Here is an 18,536-nt window from a genome sequence, read left to right on the forward strand (position 1 = left end):
CACTGGCGATGCACCCTTTCAATTAAGATAAGCTCTCAAGGCAAATTCCCAGATAGATCTGTGACTGACCCATAGATCTTGAATATACAATATACAAGTGGCTGACAGCACTCACTTATTGGGGCGCCCGTTCCATATCCAGGGAACCCTCCTGGGTAACGTATATATTCCAAGTCAGAAGAACAGCGCTCCAGCCGGGTGTAATAATCCAATAGAAAAAACTTTATTCAGCCATGGTAAAGCAGCAACGTTTGGACCATAAATCGGTCTTTTTCAAGCATGCTTGAAAAAGACCGATTTATGGTCAAAACGTTGCTGCTTTACCATGGCTGGATAAAGTTTTTTCTATTGGATTATTACACCCGGCTGGAGCGCTGTTCTTCTGACTTGGAATAATGACCCATAGATCTTAACATCTCATTTACATATTAAGAAAATGTAGATTTATCATAAATAAGACATCGGATTATAGATTTCAAGGTATCATTTTATTTAACTGTCTGTGACTTGCATGTTGGTATAGACGGCTTAAGAGGGATGTTCCTACTGACATATTCCCTTTAAAGAAAGATTACAGCAAAGACAATTTCATTCAATGCATATACTTTCCTTCAATGTCCATGTAAATGTAAAGTTTTTGTTAGTTTTGCAAGAAAATAATATATTGTGTGCCTTAGACAATCCTGTCGAGAAAGCGAATTTATTTCAGTAGATATGAACACTGTAGGGCTTCTCGAAACAGCAATATTTATGGATTAAACATATTTAAAAGTACATTAGGCCATGGCTAAAAAAAAAATAGTTCTGCTGCAACTTACTTTGCTTATGTAAAATGCGAGACTTTTTACAGTGGTAAGCAATTTCCTGTTTGCAGTGTTCAGAATTGTTTATTGTAGCCTGGAGCTGCTCCATATCTGCAGAGTATTTGAAATTCATCATATGAGGGTTCTCTCGATTGGAACTTTTTACTTTATTCAGGTCTGTGTTGTTGTGATGTAATATACTTATAGCTGCATCTAGTGAGATTAAGAAAAAGTTTCTAATGAAATTAAAAAAAGTTATTAGTTTAGAGTACATTGTATTAGAAAATTCAAACATATACATTTTTAATTACTAATGAAAATTAATTAAATGGCAACTATGAAAATCACATCAATGATTAAATGGGTTTTCTGATAAGTAAAACAAGGAATTTGTAGTCTTTATGAGGAAGAAAATTCCAAGTGTGCAGCTTCTGGATCAATCATAGGCTTAAAAAAATATTTTATGATATTAACCCCTTCCCGACATATGCCGTACTGGTACGTCATATTTTGGGAGTACTTCCCAAAAATGGACATACCACAATGTCATGGCAATTGCCGTTGAGAACATGGATAAAATCATAGTAAACTTCCAGCTGTCAAAGCCGGGGGTGGCCCCTGAACTACCCTTAGTGATTTAAACCGCCAAATGCCATAATCAATAGCGATCACAGCATCTACAAGGTTACTAGAAGGATGGGGTTACCTTTCTCACCTGATCGGTACTCCCAAAAAGTAACTGTGGGCTGCCAATATTTGTCATGGCAACCTGAGGTCAAATAATGGACCTACCGGTCTGCCAGATATTGTAGCCGGTTAGACCATGCCAGAAGCCTGACAAGTGTAATGCATTGCAATACATGGGCATATTTGCCATACAATATACAGTGGGGAAAAAAGTATTTAGTCAGCCACCAATTGTGCAAGTTCTCCCACTTAAAAAGACGAGAGAGGCCTGTAATTGACACCATAGGTAGACAAGGTGATTTTCTAGATTTGTTTTCTCAATTTTGACTCTCATAGTTGTGGTCTACCTATGATGTCAATTACAGGCCTCTCCCATCTTTTTTAGTGGGAGACCTTGCACAATTGGTGGCTGATTAAATACTTTTTTCCCCACTGTACTAGTGATAAGAGTCATAAAAGTTAAAGCTCCAATTAAGGACTAAGTATTAAAAAATTATATAAAAAATTAAACCAATAAATACGTATATTTATGCAAAAACAAAATAAAACAAAAAAGTATATACATTTGGTATTGCCGCATCAGGAACAATCTGATCTATAAAACAGTCATGCTATTTAACCCTTATAGTGACCACTGTAAAAATGTGAAAAAAAATTACCAGAAACTATGTTTTTTCATCATATAGACAAAGAAATTGAATAAAATGTGATCAAAAAGTCATATGTAAACATCAATAGTATCCCTGAAAACGTCATCTTATCGCTTAAAAACTATAAAAATATATCTGAATTGCTGTTTTTGTTCATTTTGCTTCCCAAAAAGCGGAGTACAATGCAATCAAAAAATGTTACGAGCCCGAAAATGATAATAAAAATTCCAAATCATCCTGTAAACAACAAAAAAAGCAATCCAATATCTGTGCCCCCAAATCAAAATGCCCCCTCCCTTCAGAATTCCAGCGTGTGCCGAAACCACCTTTAGCATTCAGGTTTGGCATTTCTGCAGCAATAACAACCACCTTAATTTATTGGTCTATGTCTCCAGCAGCATGAGCTGAGCACAATGTATGGGCACTGCAATGGCAGATTTGCAATTTTCACTCAGCAGCATCCACTGCTGCTTGATTTTAGAAAACATCCATGTAGTCAAAATTGTCACTACACCTGTATATACATTCCCAATGAAGTGTAATTTCCTAAATGGGGTCACTTGAAGGGAAATTCTGCTTTTCTGGCACCTAGGGGCTCTCTATATGGAGTCTACAAATTGTTTTATGAAAATTAGTACTCCAAGAATAAAATAGCACTCGTTCCCTCCTCATGTGGCTAAGCTGTACTGTACAGACACATATGAGTTATTGCCCAAGTTCAGCAGAAACTGTATGACAAATTTATGCGGCTAAACAACATTTTGTGGTAAAAATGTAATTATTTTTTCTTCACTGCTTAATGGTATAAAATTTTGTGACTTGTGATATGAATATTATTACTTCTGCTAATCTGGCACCTCAGGGGTTCTGCCAATGTAGCATGTCACACAGAAACCATAACAGCAAAATCTGCATGATAATGTGGTGGTCCTTCCCTTCTGAACTTTCTTGAAAAATATTTCCCAATTATATGTAGGGTATTGGCCCACTCAGGAGAAATTGTGCAGTTCATTTTTTCCTAATTGTCCTTATAAAAACTAAAAATGTGGGTCTTAAACAACATTTTTGTGGTAAAAAATATAATTGTTCTTTCTTCACATAAACTGGTATAAAATTCTGTGAGGTACATGTAAGGTCAACATGCTGACTGCACCACTAGATGAATTTATTGAGGGCTTTAGGTTGTAAAGTGGGGACATTTATGAGTGCTTTGCTATTCTGGGACTTCAGAGGTGCTGCCAATGTGACATGGTATCCGCAAAACATTCCAGCATAATCTGCACTCCTATAAGGCGTTCCTTCCCTTCTGAGCATTGTACTGTACCTCAAAAGTAGAATGCAAAGTACTACATCTGGGCAATAAAAATGAAAAAAACATATACAGAATGGGAGGAATAGGGCTAAACAACAGCACATATGAAAAAGACTTGGGTATACTAAAATATCATAAGCTGAACATGAGTCAACAGTGTGATGCAGCAGCAAAAAGGCAAATGCAGTTCTGGGATATATTAACAGAAGCATACAGTCTAGATCACATGAAGTCATTATTGCCCTCTACTCCTCTTTGGTCATGCCTCATCTGGAATACTGTGTCCAGTTTTGGGCACCACATTTTAAAAAAGACATCAACAAACTGGGGCAAGTTCAGAGAAGAGCGACCAGAATGGTGACCAGTCTGCAATCCATGTCCTATGAGGAACGGTTACAAGATTTGGCAATGTTTAGCTTGCTAAAAAGAAGACTGAGAGGAGACTTAATAGCTGTCTACACATATCTCAAGGGTTGTCACATTGTAGAAGGATCATTTTTATTCTCATTTGCACAAGGAAAGATTAGAAGCAATGGGATGAAACTGAATTGGAGGAGACACAGATTAGATGTTAGAAAACTTTTTCACAGTTAGGGCGATCAATGAGTGGAACAGGCTGCCATAAGAGGTGGTGAGTTCTCCTTCCATGGAAGTTTTCAAACAGAAGCTGGACAGACACCTGTCTGGGATGATTTAGTGAATCCTGCTTTAAGCAGGGGGTTGGACCAGATGACCTAGGAGGTCACTTCCAACTCTACCCTTCTATGATTCTATGATTGTATGTGGCATTGGCATACTTAGGAGAAATTAATTAAGACATTGTACCATTTATTTTCTCCGATCATCCCATTTAAAAATAAAAAAATTGAGGTCAAAGCAAAATTTTAGTGTAAAAATGGTAATTTTCCATTTACTCAGGCCAATATTAAACAATTTTGTGAATTGCCTGAGGGATAAAAATGCTCACTACACCCCCAGATGAATTCATAGAGAGGTATAGTTTCTAAAATGGGGTCACTTGTGGGATATTCTGCTCTTTTGGCCTGTCAGGGCCTCTACAAAATGTGACATGGCATCTGCAATCTATTCCAGTCAAAATAGCACTCCAAAATCCAAATTGCACTAATTTGCTAATGAGCCCTGCCTTGTGTCAAACAGTCGTTTTCCCCCCACAAATGAGCCATCGTCAAAGAAAATTAAAAATTTGGGGTTAAAGCAACATTTCTGTGAAGCACCTGTGGGACCCTAATGCTCATAATACCCATTTGTAAATTCCTTGGGCAGTAAAGTTTCCAAAATGGGGTGACTTGTGTGAAATTTTTGCTCTTTTGGCATGTCAGGGGCTTTTTAATTGCAACATGGTGTCCACAGTCTATTCCACCCAAATTTGTGCTCCAGAATTGAAAAGGTGCTCCTTCCCTTCCACCATATTTTCTCATCATTAGATACTAAAAGGAGTAGATAAATAGTGAAATAAGTATAAGAGTCAGTAAATGTTGTAAGAAAGATGTGGGATTATAATAAAGTTTTATTTAAACCCTGAAATAAACTTAAGTTTAACATTAGTCAGAATTAACCACTTCCTAATATTTGCAGTATATAAATGTCAAGGTCGGAAAGTGCTTCCTGACAGATGCAGTATACAGCTCTGAAAAAAGTTAAGATACCACTGCAAAATGTTCAATTTGTCTGATTTTTCTCTTCATATGTATATTTTTGAGTAAAATGTAAATTTTTCATTTATTCTATAAACTACTGACATGTACCTCAAATAATGTGAAGAAAACAAGTTCATAACCACTTAGAAATAACAATACTATTGTTTTAACTAAAGAAAAAATTCAAAAATCAATATTTTGTGGAATAACCATGATTTTTAATCACAGCTTTAGTGTGTTCTTCTTTGTTTGTTGGCTTGTAACTATTAGTGTTGAGCAATACCGTCCGATACTTGAAAGTATCGGTATCAGATAGTATCGGCCGATACCCGAAAAGTATCGGATATCGCCGATACCGATACCAATACAAGTCAATGGGACACCAAGTATCGGAAGGTATCCTGATGGTTCCCAGGGTCTGAAGGAGAGGAAACTCTCCTTCAGGCCCTGGGATCCATATTAATGTGTAAAATAAAGAATTAAAATAAAAAATATTGATATACTCACCCGTCCGGAGGCCCCTGCACCTTACCGCTGTTAACCGGCAGCCTGCTTTGCTTAAAATGAGCGCGTTCAGCACCTTCCATGACGTCACGGCTTCTGATTGGTCGCGTGCCGCTCATGTGACCGCCACACGACCAATCACAAGCCGCGACGTCATTCTCAGGTTCTAAATTCCTGGAATGAGGAGTTTAGGGCCTGAGAATGATGTCGCGGCTTGTGATTGGTCGCGTGGCAGTCACATGAGCGGCACGCGACCAATCAGAAGCCGTGACATCATGGAAGGTGCTGAACACGCTCATTTTAAGCAAAGCAGGCTGCCGGTTACTACCAGGGCGCGTCAGAGGGTGAGTATATCCCTATTTTTTATTTTAATTCTTTATTTTTTACATGGATATGGATCCCAGGGCCTGAATGAGAGTTTCCTCTCCTTCAGACCCTGGGAACCATACACTGGGAACTTCCGATTCCGATTCCCGATACCACAAAAGTGTCGGATCTCGGTATCGGAATTCCGATACCGAAAGTATCGGCCGATACCCGATACTTGCGGTATCGGAATGTTCAACACTAGTAACTATCCATCATCCTCTTGATTTCATTCCAGAGGTTTTCAATGGGGCTCAGGTCTGGAGATTGGGCTGCCCAAGACAAGGTTTTGATGTGGTGGTCTCTTTATTTTTGCCAGAGCTGTATATACAGTGGGTAAGGAAAGTATTCAGACCCCTTACATTTTTCATTCTTTTTTTCATTGCAGCCATTTGGTAAATTCAAAAAAGTTCTTTTTTTCACATTAATGTACACTCTGCACCCCATCTTCACTGAAAAAAACAGAAATGTTGAAATGTTTGCAAATTTATTAAAAAAGAAAAATTGAAATATCACATGGTCATAAGTATTCAGACCCTTTTCTCAGACACTCATATTTAAGTCACATGTCCATTTCCTTGTGATCATCCATGAGATGATTCTACTCCTTCATTGGAGTCCAGCTGTGTTAAAATAAACTGATAGGACTTGATTTGGAAAGGCACACACTTGTCTATAAAAGACCTCACAGCTCACAGAGCATGCCAAACCAAATGAGAATTATGAGGTCAAAGGATCTGGCCAAGGAGCTCAGAGATATAATTGTGGCAAGGTACAGATCTTGCCAAGGATACAAAAAGAATTTCTGCAGTACTCAAGGCTCCTAAGAGCACAGTAGCCTCCATAATCCTTAAATGGAAGAAGATTGGGACCACCAGAAGTCTTCCTAGACCTGGCTGTCCAGCCAAATTGAGCAATTGTGGGAGAAGAGCCTTGGTGATAAAGGTAAAGAAGAACCCCAAGATCACTGTGGCTGAGCTCCAGAGATGCAGTAGGGAGATGGGAGAAAGTTCCACAAAGTGAACTATCACTGCAGCCCTCCACCAGTCGTACCTTTATGGCAGAGCGGCCCGACGGAAGTCTCGCCTCAGTGCAAGACATAAGAAAGCCCGCATAGAGTTTGCTAAAAAACACATGAAGGACTCCGAGACTATGAGAAATAAGATTCTCTGGTATGATGAGATGCAGACAGACCTTTTTGGTAATAATTCCAAGTGGTATATGTGGAGAAAACCAGGCACTGCTCATCACCTGCCCAATGCAATCCCAAGAGTGAAACATGGTGGTGGCAGCATCATTCTATGGGAGTGTTTTGCAGCTGCAGAGACAGGATGACTGGTGGAAGGAAACATGTATGCGGCCAAGTAAAGAGATATCCTGGATGAAAACCTCTACCAGAGTGCTCTGGACCTAAGACTTGGTTCACCTTCCAACAAGCCAATGACCCTAAGCACACAGCTAAAATGACAAAGGAGTGGCTTCAGAACAACTCTGTGACCACTCTTGACTGGCCCAGCCAGAGCCCTGACCTAAACCCAATTGAGCATCTCTGGAGAGACCTGAAAATTGTTCACCATCCAACCTGACGGAACTGGAGAGGATCTGCAAGGATGAATGGCAGAGGATCCCCAAATCCAAGTGTGAACAACTTGTTCCATCATTCCCAAGAAGACTCATGGCTGTACTAGCTCAAAAGGGTGCTTCTACTCAATACTGAGCAAAGGGTCTGAATGCTTATTACCATGTGATATTTCAATTTTTATTTTTTAATAAATATGCAAAAATTTCTACATTTCTGTTTTTTTCAGTCAAGATGGGGTGCAGAGTCTACATTAATGAGAAAAAAAGAGCTTTTTTGAATTTACCAAATGGCTGCAATGAAACAAATAGCAAAAAATTTAAAGGTGTCAGAATACTTTCCGTACCCACTGTACGTTGTGGCGATCTCCCGGGCACAGAAGCTCCTGCTTTGCTATGTTTTACAAGCGATCAGACTACAAAACATGAAAGTCCCATAGTGTGACAAAGTAAAAATTAAATATAAGTGAAAAAAATGCAAAATATATTTAAAAAAATCATAAAATAATAAAAATAAAATTAAAAACATATTATACCCATAAATAAATATTTTTCAGAGCAAAACAAAAAAACCCCATAAAGTACACATATTTGGTATCGCTGCATCTAGAACAACCTGACCTATAAAAATGTCCTATTAGTTAACCCCTTTAGTGAACATCATTAAAAAAGGCAAAAAACAATGCTTTATCATCATACCACCAAACAAAAAGTGGAATAAAACGTGATCAAAAAGACGAATGCAAATAAATATATCTGAAAATGCAAACTTGTACTGCAAAAAACAAGCTGCTGCACAGCTCCATCAGCTGAAAAATAAAAAGCTTATATCTCTCAGAATAAAGCAATGCAAAAATAATTTTTTCTACAAAATAGTTTTTATGAAAAAACACCAAAACCTAAAAACATTATATAAATTAAATGTGGTATCACTGTAATCATACTGACCCGAATAGTAAAGCTGCCTTATCAATTTTACCACATGTAGGACGACATAAAAAAAAATCCTCAATTGGTGTTTTTTGTTCATTCTGCCTCCCAAAAATCAGAAGAGAAAGCAATCAAAAAATGTCTTGTGGGCAAAGATGGTACCAACACAAATGTCAACTTGTGTTAGGGTTGGTGGATTGCACTAAATAAAATAAATAATAAAACGCAATCACAACCCTGGGTCCACCATGCAGAGATGGAAAACTTATGCTATTGTACAATGATGGAACGCACGTTGAGCTATTACCTGTACACACTGCGTAAACGCCACTCAGAGTGAACAGGACAATGAGTTCCAAACTCTGTTACTCCACAGGAAGGAACAGTACAAACGAGTACTAAGTGTTTTGTCCTGTTAAACATCACAGGACAAGCTCGTGAACTGAACTCGCACACAGAAACAAAACAGATGCTCTGAAACTGAGCTGTGTCACTCGCACACAGAAACAAAACAGATGCTCTGTAACTGAGCTGTTTCAATCACACACAGAAAAGAAACAGATGATCTGCAAAATACCCTAACTAGGATTGAACTTGCTCTGAGACTCTACTGTGCTAACCACACACATGTAGGAAACAGATGCTAAGCCAAGTGGCTAATTGCCCCCACTAACACTAGCTGCCTGCCTAAGTGTACAGTTTCAAAGCTAGACAGACATACAACACTAGCAGAGAGAATGGTAGAGACTGCACTCACATAGCCACACATAAATGATACTAGTGCGCCCGCATGCGCCACTGGAGTTTTTTTATACATAAGGCTCTCCCCAAACACTTACATCCAGTCGGGTGAGACATCGCATGCGGGCCAATCCAGAGCTGCCACATCACCTGAGCTGGAGACGTCTGACCACCAATAGGGACACGCCTCATCACGGACATGCTCAGTAGGATGATTTCTGGACTTAAGACTCCAGAGCGTCTGGTCGCCTTTCTGCCTATCGCTGGTTACCATAGACTTGGCTGGAGAGCCAGCAGTAACCAAATGAACAGCACGAGCCTGAGTAAGATGCTGGGACTGATGTCTATGCTTAGCAGCACCCGCTATGGCCAAAGCTGAATGGGAAAATGCAGAGGCATATAAGGCTTGGGATCTGTCCCATGCAGTGAGAGAATCCCAGTGCCCAACAACTTGTCCAGCAAAAAGCGAGAAACATGCCAACACTTCACTCTGTCAGCCAAAATAGGAAAAATGATAGCTATCTAAATGGGGCTATTCAAAAATTATTTTATGCAAAAAGAAAGCATTTTTTAGTGTGTGACAGCAGACAAACATAAAAACTCGATATAAATCTGGTATCACTGTAATCGCACTGACCAAAAAAATAAAGTCGACAATCACGTATACGGCACGACAAACGATGTAAAAAATAAATGAAACCAACTTTTTATTCTGCCTCCCAAAGATCACAGTAAGGCTCAGTGCACATTTATCCTGCACTCTGCGCTGAGCACTTAGACCCAGGTTTTCATCTAAATTTCTGAAATTCATGATTCAAACAGGACCTACGGTGGAAGATTCCATAAAATGAGGCAGATGGAGGCACTGTGGATGCTGTCTGGCCTGTAATCCGACGATGTGTGATTTTTTAGGTGTGCATAAAAGTAAGGGTACAGTTTTGAATACTTCTAAAAAAAAATAAAAATGACACCTTTGGACAGAGGCCAGATGGAAACCAGAGTATTTGTGTTGCTTCACTGTAGTGACTGGATCCCTCGGGTTTTATCTAAATTATGTCAATCAGTGATTTAGATGCTCAGTGTAGAGTGCCGGATAAGTGTGATCTCAAACGATATATAAAATTTTCACAATAAAAGCTTCATATCAATCCACAAAAAAGCAAGTTCTCACTCACGTCCATCATCTGTTTCCGGAAATAATGGGGGCTTCCACATTACTCTTGCTCTGAAAAAGCAAAATAGCTCCTCACCCCCCAAAACAAATTGAGCAAATTCTGCTCTCCCAAATTCAAACGCCTCCATTCTTTTTGAGCACCACAGTGTGCCTAAACCACATTTAACATCCACATGTTAAGAATTTTTGTAGTAAGGAGAGCCCACTTAATATATAGGTGAATAAGCTGGGCAAAATGTATGTGGCAAATTTGGTGACCAGAAAAATGCACACAGGAAAATTGCACACAGGAAAATTGCCCACATGAAAAATGCCCACAGGAAAAATGCACACAGGAAAATTCCCCACACGGAAAATTCCCCACACGGAAAATTCCCCACACGGAAAATTCCCCACATGGAAAATTGTCAATTACAGCATCACAAAAGTTTCAGATCTATGATATTTCAGGTGCAAGGTGAGGATGTTCACATAATATGTGATCAACTTGTGATTTACAGTTGACCTAGTGCAAAACTGCAAAATGATGATCTGTGATTTGCAGCAGTCTGTCATTCTCAGCACTAGATAGATCTAGTCTGCTCTCTTCTCTCACTGATTCTGCCTTACTCCTCCCACCAGCCAAGAACAGCAGCACATGCAGAACCAGCAGCAGTATGATCTAGAGGAGCCATCACTGCTATCAGTACCCACAAAAGAATCACTGCTGCTGGCAGAGATATTTGGTCCTGGAAGCCCAGAAGGCACAGCAGAAAGGTGAGATTCTGTCACTTGTACCACTTTGTGTTCTTGCTGAGAATGTATGATGTGCTTTTGCAGTGGAGTCCGATGGGCCCCAGTGCGAAATTTGGCCCTTCCCCACCACACACACATTGGTCAGATGTGTGGGCCCCTGTAGTGTTCTAAATTCTATAAAGACGTATGAATTGCCCCCCCCCTTCATTATGTAGTAATGTCCCCCATACTGGTATATATGCCCATCATCCTGGTGAATATGTCTGCATCCTGGTATATATGTCCTAATGCTGGTATATATGGTCCCCATCCTAGTATGTATGGTCCACATGATCTCCATCCTGGTATTTATGCCCCCTTTCTGGTATATATGTCCCTATCCTGGTTTACGTGGTCCCCAATCCTAGGCTATGTGCACACGTAGGAAATGTGGTGCAGAATTTTCTGCACTAAATCTGCATCTCCTGGCAGAATCCACAGGTGCGTTTTTTATGCGTTTTTAGTGCGTTTTTTATGCGTTTTTTGTGCAGTTTTTGTGCAGATTTTACCACTGCAGATTTCTATTAATGGAGGGGTGCAGAAACGCTGCAGAAACGCACAAAAGAAGTGACATGCACTTCTTTGAAATGTGCAGCATTTCTGCGCAGATTTTTCTGCACCATGTGCACAGCTTTTTTTTTTTCACATTGATTTACATTGTACTGTAAATCACCAGCATTAGGACATATATACCAGGATGCAGACATATTCACCAGGATGATGGGCATATGTACCAGTATGGGGGACATTACTACATAATGAAGGGGGAGGGGGGCAATTCATAAGTGTTTATAGAATTTAGAACACTACAGGGGCCCATACATCTGACCAATGTGTGTGTGTGTGGGGGGGGAGGGTCAAATTTCGCACTGGGGCCCATCGGACTCCACTGCAAAAGCATATCATACATTCTCAGCAAGAACACAAAGTGGTACAAGTGACAGAATCTCACCTTTCTGCGGTGCCTTCAGGGCTTCCAGGACCAAATATCTCTGCCAGCAGCAGTGATTCTTTTGTGGGTACTGATAGCAGTGATGGCTCCTCTGGATCACACTGCTGCTGGTTCTGCATGTGCTGCTGCTCTGGGCTGGTGGGAGGAGTAAGGCAGAATCAGTGAGAGAAGAGAGCAGACTACATCTATCTATTGCTGAGAATGACAGACTGCTGCAAATCACAGATCATCATTTTTGCAGTTTTGCACTAGGTCAACTGTAAATCACAAGTTGATCACATATTATGTGAACATCCTCACCTTGCACCTGAAATATCATAGATCTGAAACTTTTGTGATGCTGTAATTGACAATTTTCCATGTGGGGAATTTTCCGTGTGGGGAATTTTCCATGGGGGGAATTTTTCATGTGGGGAATTTTCCGTGTGGGGAATTTTCCGTGTGGGGAATTTTCCGTGTGGGGAATTTTCCTGTGGGCATTTTTCCTGTGTGCATTTTTCATGTGGGCAATTTTTCTGTGTGCAATTTTCCTGTGTGCATTTTTCAGGGAACCGGCAAATTTCACTCAGCAACATCCAATGCTCCTTGATTCTGGAAAACACCCATGGAGTCAAAATCATCACTACACCTGTAGATAAATTCCCAAAGGGGTGTGCACTTACATGCAAGTTCAGAATTGGCCAATTTAATCTTTTGATATAAAAATATTTTTCCATAGTCCAAACTTCAGGGTAGCAGATAAAAAGTAACAAGACGGCACAGAAGGGTTACATAATATTAACCTAAATATCCTGCAAATAATTTTACCTGACTACAAAATGATAATTAGGTAGAAGAAATGTCAGACTAAAATCATTTGTCATAAGCTGAATTAAGTAGATGTAGTCGGTAGATCTTTTTCTCTTTGCACTTTAAATAAACATATGTTTCAGTCTCTTAGGTTAAATATTTAGTGGAATGATCAGCAAAATTTTTCCATAATACTGGCATTCAGTAAGTGATGAAAATACCAGCATCTGTTGTTTAATTCTCCGGAGTAAAGAATAATCTACCTTGTGCCTTATATTATTAGAAGGTGGATTAAGCTTCTTGTGAAATATTGAATGGAAATATTGACTTCACAATAATATATGCAGTGCTTTATAATGTGAATGCCATTCATTAACTAACTTTACAGCTCTCAATTTGCACTACGAAAATTGAAAAATCATCTATACTATGAACTGAGAAAACTAAAAATACAAATTTAATTAGTGTACAATACACACTTGGTCAAAATTGTTGGTACCCCTCGATTAATAACAGAAAAACCCACAATGGTCACAAAAATAACTTCAATCTGACACAAGTAATAATAAATAAAAAATCTATGAAAATGAACAAATGAAAGTCAGACATTGCTTTTCGACCATGCTTCCACAGAATAAAAAAAAAAAAATAAACTCATGAAATAGACCTGGACAGAAATGATGGTACCCTTAACTTAATATTTTGCTGCACAACCTTTTGAGGCAATCACTGCAATCAAACGATTCCTGTAACTGCCAATGAGACTTCTGCACCTCTCGACAGGTATTTCGGCCCACTCCTCAAGAGCAAACTGCTCCAGTTGTCTTGAGTTTGAAGGTTGCCTTTTCCAGACAGCGTATTTTAGCTCTTTCCAAAGATGCTCAATAGGATTTAGGTCAGGGCTCATAGAAGACCACTTCAGAATAGTCCAATGTTTTCTTCTTAGTCATTCTTGGGTATTTTTAGCTGTGTGTTTTGGGTCATTATCCTGTTGCAAAACCGTGACCTGCAGCTCAGACAAAGCTTTCTGACACTGGGCAGCACATTTCTCTATAGAATCCCTTGAGATTTCAGGAACATCAAGCTGCTTGGAGATGGTCTTATAACTTTTACCTATAACACGTTTGTCTATAATTTTCTTTCTAATCTCCTGAGACAACTCTTTCCTTCGCTTCCTCTGGTCCATGTTGAGTGTGATACACACCATGTCACCAAACAGCACAGTGAGTATCTGTGGTCCTATATACAGGCTCACTCACTGATTCCAAGATTGTAGACACCTGTGATGCTAGTTAGTGGACACACCTTGATTTAACATGTCCCTTTTGTCACATTATTTTCAGGGGTCCCATCATTTCGGTCCAGGCCTATTTCATGAGTTTTATTTTTTTAGAAATTCTGTGGAAGCATGGTGGAAAAGCAATGTCTGACTTTCAATTGTTCATTTTCATAGATCTTTTATTTATTATTATTTTTGTCAGGTTCAAGTTATTTCAATGGTCAAGTTATTGACTATTGTGGGTTTTTCTGTCATTAAACGAGGGGTAACAATAATTTTGACCACGTGTGTAAGTATTTGATTCCTTGCTGATTTTGTAAGTTTGCCCCACTGACAAAGACATGAACAGTCTATAATTTTAAAGGTAGGTTCATTTTAGCACTGAGAGATAGAATATCAAAAATAAAATCCAGAAAATCACATTGTATAAATTATATAAATTAATTTGCATTTTGCAGTGAGAAATAAGTATTTGATCCCTCTGGCAAGCAAGATTTAATACTTGGTGGCAAAACCCTTTTTGGCAAGCACAGCAGTCAGGCATTTTTTGCAGTTAATTATGAAGTTTGCCACATGTTAGGAGGAAATTTGTTCCACTACTCTTTTTTGAGGCTGTCGCTTGGCAACTTGGAGCTTCAACTCTCTTTATAAGTTCTCTATGGGATTAAGGTCTGGAGACTGACTATGCCACTCTATGACCTCAATGTGCGTCTTTTTGAGCCACTCCTTTCTTGCCTTGGCTATATGTTTTGGGTCATTGTCTTGCTGTAAGACCCAGCCATGACCCCTTTTTAATGTCCTGGCGGAGGGAAGGAGGTTGTCAATCAGGATTTTACGGTACATGGCTGTAGTCCTGTGCCCTTAGCAGAGAAACATCCCCAAAACATAATGTTTCCACCTCCATGCTTGATAGTGGGGATGGTGTTCTTTGGGTCATAGGCAGCATTTCTCTTCCTTCCACATGTGCCTTCTTCAGCAGGGAGACCTTTCGGGCACTGCAGGATATTAAACCTTTATGGTGCAATGTGTTACCAATGGTTGTCTTGGTGATTGTTTTCCCAGCTGCCTTGAGATAATTAACAAGTTCCCCTATGTAGTTTTAGGCTGATCTCTCAAATTCCTCATGATCAAGGATACCCCACGAGGTGAGATTTTGCATGGAGCCCCAGATCGATGTCGATTGACAGTCATTTTGTATTTCTTTAATTTTCTTACTATTGCACCAGCAGGTGTCTCCTTCTCACCAAGCGTCTTATGGTTTTGTAGCCCATTCCAGCTTTGTTCAGGTTGACCCGTTGAAGTGTCTGATCGACGCTTAACGGCTGTCGTCCTTCACTGCACCTGCTCCCCTATATACAGTTAGGTCCATATATATTTGGACAGAGACAACATTTTTCTAATTTTGGTTATGGACATTACCACAATGAATTTTAAACAAAACAATTCAGATGCAGTTGAAGTTCAGACTTTCAGCTTTCATTTGAGGGTATCCACATTAAAATTGGATGAAGGGTTAAGGAGTTTCAGCTACTTAACATGTGCCACCCTGTTTTTAAAGGGACCAAAAGTAATTGGACAATTGACTCCAAGGCTATTTCATGGACAGGTGTGGGCAATCCCTTCGTTATGTCATTCTTAATTAAGCAGATAAAAGGCCTGGAGGTGATTTGAGGTGTGGTGCTTGCATTTGGAAGGTTTTGCTGTGAAGTAAACATGCGGTCAAAGGAGCTCTCCATGCAGGTGAAGCAAACCATCCTTAAGCTGCGAAAACAGAAAAAACCCATCCGAGAAATTGCTACAATATTAGGAGTGGCAAAATCTACAGTTTGGTACATCCTGAGAAAGAAAGAAAGAAAGAAAGAAAGCACTGGTGAACTCAACAATGCAAAAAGACCTGGGTGCCCACGGAAGACAACAGTGGTGGATGATCGCAGAATAATCTCCATGGTGAAGAGAAACCCCTTCACAACAGCCAACCAAGTGAACAACACCCTCCAGGAGGTAGGCGCATCAATATCCAAATCTACCATAAAGAGAAGACTGCATGAAAGTAAATACAGAGGGTTCACTGCACGGTGCAAGCCACTCATAAGCATCAAGAATAAAAAGGCTAGACTGGACTTTGCTAAAAAAACATCTAAAAAAGCCAGCACAGTTCTGGAATAACATTCTTTGGACAGATGAAACAAAGATCAACCTCTACCAGAATGATGGCAAGAGAAAAGTATGGCGAAGGCGTGGTACAGCTCATGATTAGTGTTGAGCAATACCGTCCGATACTTGAAAGTATCAGTATCGGAAAGTATCGGCCGATACCGGCAAAGTATCGGATCTAATCCGATACCGATACCCGATACCAATACAAGTCAATGGGACTCAAGTATCGGACGGTATTCCTGATGGTTCCCAGGGTCTGAAGGAGAGGAAACTCTCCTTCAGGCCCTGGGAACCATATTAATGTGTAAAATAAATTATTAAAATAAAAAATATTGCTATACTCACCTCTCCGACGCAGTCTGGACATTACCAAGGGAACCGGCAGCGTTGTTTGCTTAAAATGCGCGCTTTTCCTTCCTTCCGTGACGTCACGGCTTCTGATTGGTCGCGTGCCGCCCATGTGGCCGCGACGCGACCAATCACAGCAAGCCATGACGTAATTTTCAGGTCCTTCTAGGCATTCAGTATTTTAAAATTACGTTCCGGCTTTGTGATTGGTCGCGTCGCGGTCACATGGGCGACGCGACCAATCACAAGCCGTGACGTCACGGGAGGCAGGAGACGCGCGCATTTTAAAATAATCAATCTGGCTGAAAAATAAGTCAAATTATTTTGGTCTGTAAAATCCCTTAAATCGTATGTTGATTGTGAAAGAGTACCTAAAGGCTTATGTGTCTGAAAATAAATTTCCCATTTCCTAGAGGATAAAGCATTTGTGATGGAATGGGAAAATATACAGCTGCAATGCTCCAAAGATCTCTTGCAACTGATTCTGAAGAAAATGTAGAATATGCAGCTGTTACTAATGAATTGGAGAAATTAAAAACTGAGTTAAAAGCTCATCAAACAGCAAACCAGTGGCAACATTTTCTAAAAAAAACTTGAGAAAAAACTTATTTCATTACAAGCTGAAATTAACAGTGCAAAAAGGATACATTTGTCCATGATAAAAATGATTTTGAAACAGGAAGAATTTTCCAATGGAATACATTTAAACAAAATGAGTCTAGTGCTTCTGAGGAAACAGGACAGCCCAAACAACGCAATTCAGTCCCTGAGAATTTATCAAATGCAATTTCCCCTTTGGGAAACGCAGGAGAAGAAGAGGGAGCAGTTAGCACCAGTGTGCACATAGGAATAAAGAGGAGACAAGTTTCTTGGAAATAAATGAGGCTACTAACAGGTTCCTAAATGTTAAAAATCTCACTGAACTTTCTCTTAACAAGGACACATTATCACTGTTATCTAAAGGCCTGAATTTTTGTATCCCTGACAGGTTTGACAAGGTGGACTTTAAGATTGATTTATTTAAAGCAGTTTGTAAGATTAATTAGCACAAATCATTTTCTTCCACAGCAAACTCTAATACTGTAACAAAACCTGGTGAAATTCCAGCCTCTGATGGCCCTTTGGGCTTCAGAGTGAATGAGTCCACCTGTCATGCTATTGCGGACGATGTATCGCTCTTGCTAACTCTGAGTGAGGAGGATGAGACCTCGGCAGTAGCAGATAGGAAACCCAGGAAAAAACTTTTACAGGAAGGGTCCCTTCTACCTATATGCCACCAATAGCTTCTAATGCAATAGACTTATTTCACGATCTGGTGATAAGGGATGCAAATGCACTTATTCACCAAGAAATGCCTGATAATCTAAATAAAGGGGAGTTATCTGCACTGAAAAAAGTAACCTTACAAAAGGGATCTAATAGTTTTACCTATGTAGAAACTGTTGAACAGGCAGAAAAAAATTAAAAAAAACGTACACACTTTAAATGTTAGGGCTGGCAAAACGCACCGAATAAATATGAAGATAGTAAAAGGTGCGTTCGCAGCCCGGGGTCCACCGTGCAGAGATGGAACCTGCTGCTAGGTAATGGCAGCACTATATGGCGGTACTACGCCAGAATAAACACGGGTTCTGTCACCCGGTATGAACTGATGTGAACTCTGTTGCTTCATAGAGTCGCAGGGAAACAAAGGAAACGCTGTTCCCTGTTAGCAGACACAGGGTGCAGTAGATGGACACTAGTGGGATCCCTGAAACTCACCCCCACTATGCTGGTGATTAATCTCGCTTTGACCCTCGGTGGCTTTTGAGCCCGTGCCTGAGGATGCCCTGAG

The 18,536-nt window shown here is 39.8% G+C and overlaps 1 protein-coding gene across 1 annotated transcript in view; it reads right to left on the bottom strand.

Annotated features, from left to right (window-relative positions):
- The window catches only part of LOC143818487 (contactin-associated protein-like 4), a 696,988-nt gene that overhangs the window by 199,086 nt on the left and 479,366 nt on the right, over positions 1-18,536 (bottom strand). Inside the window, exon 13 of the mRNA XM_077299784.1 lies at positions 819-1,016. Within this exon, the coding sequence (XP_077155899.1) occupies positions 819-1,016 (198 nt within the window). The remainder of the gene's footprint in view (positions 1-818; positions 1,017-18,536) is intronic.

The sequence above is a fragment of the Ranitomeya variabilis genome, chromosome 1, assembly GCF_051348905.1.
Source record: "Ranitomeya variabilis isolate aRanVar5 chromosome 1, aRanVar5.hap1, whole genome shotgun sequence".
NCBI lineage: Eukaryota > Metazoa > Chordata > Amphibia > Anura > Dendrobatidae > Ranitomeya > Ranitomeya variabilis.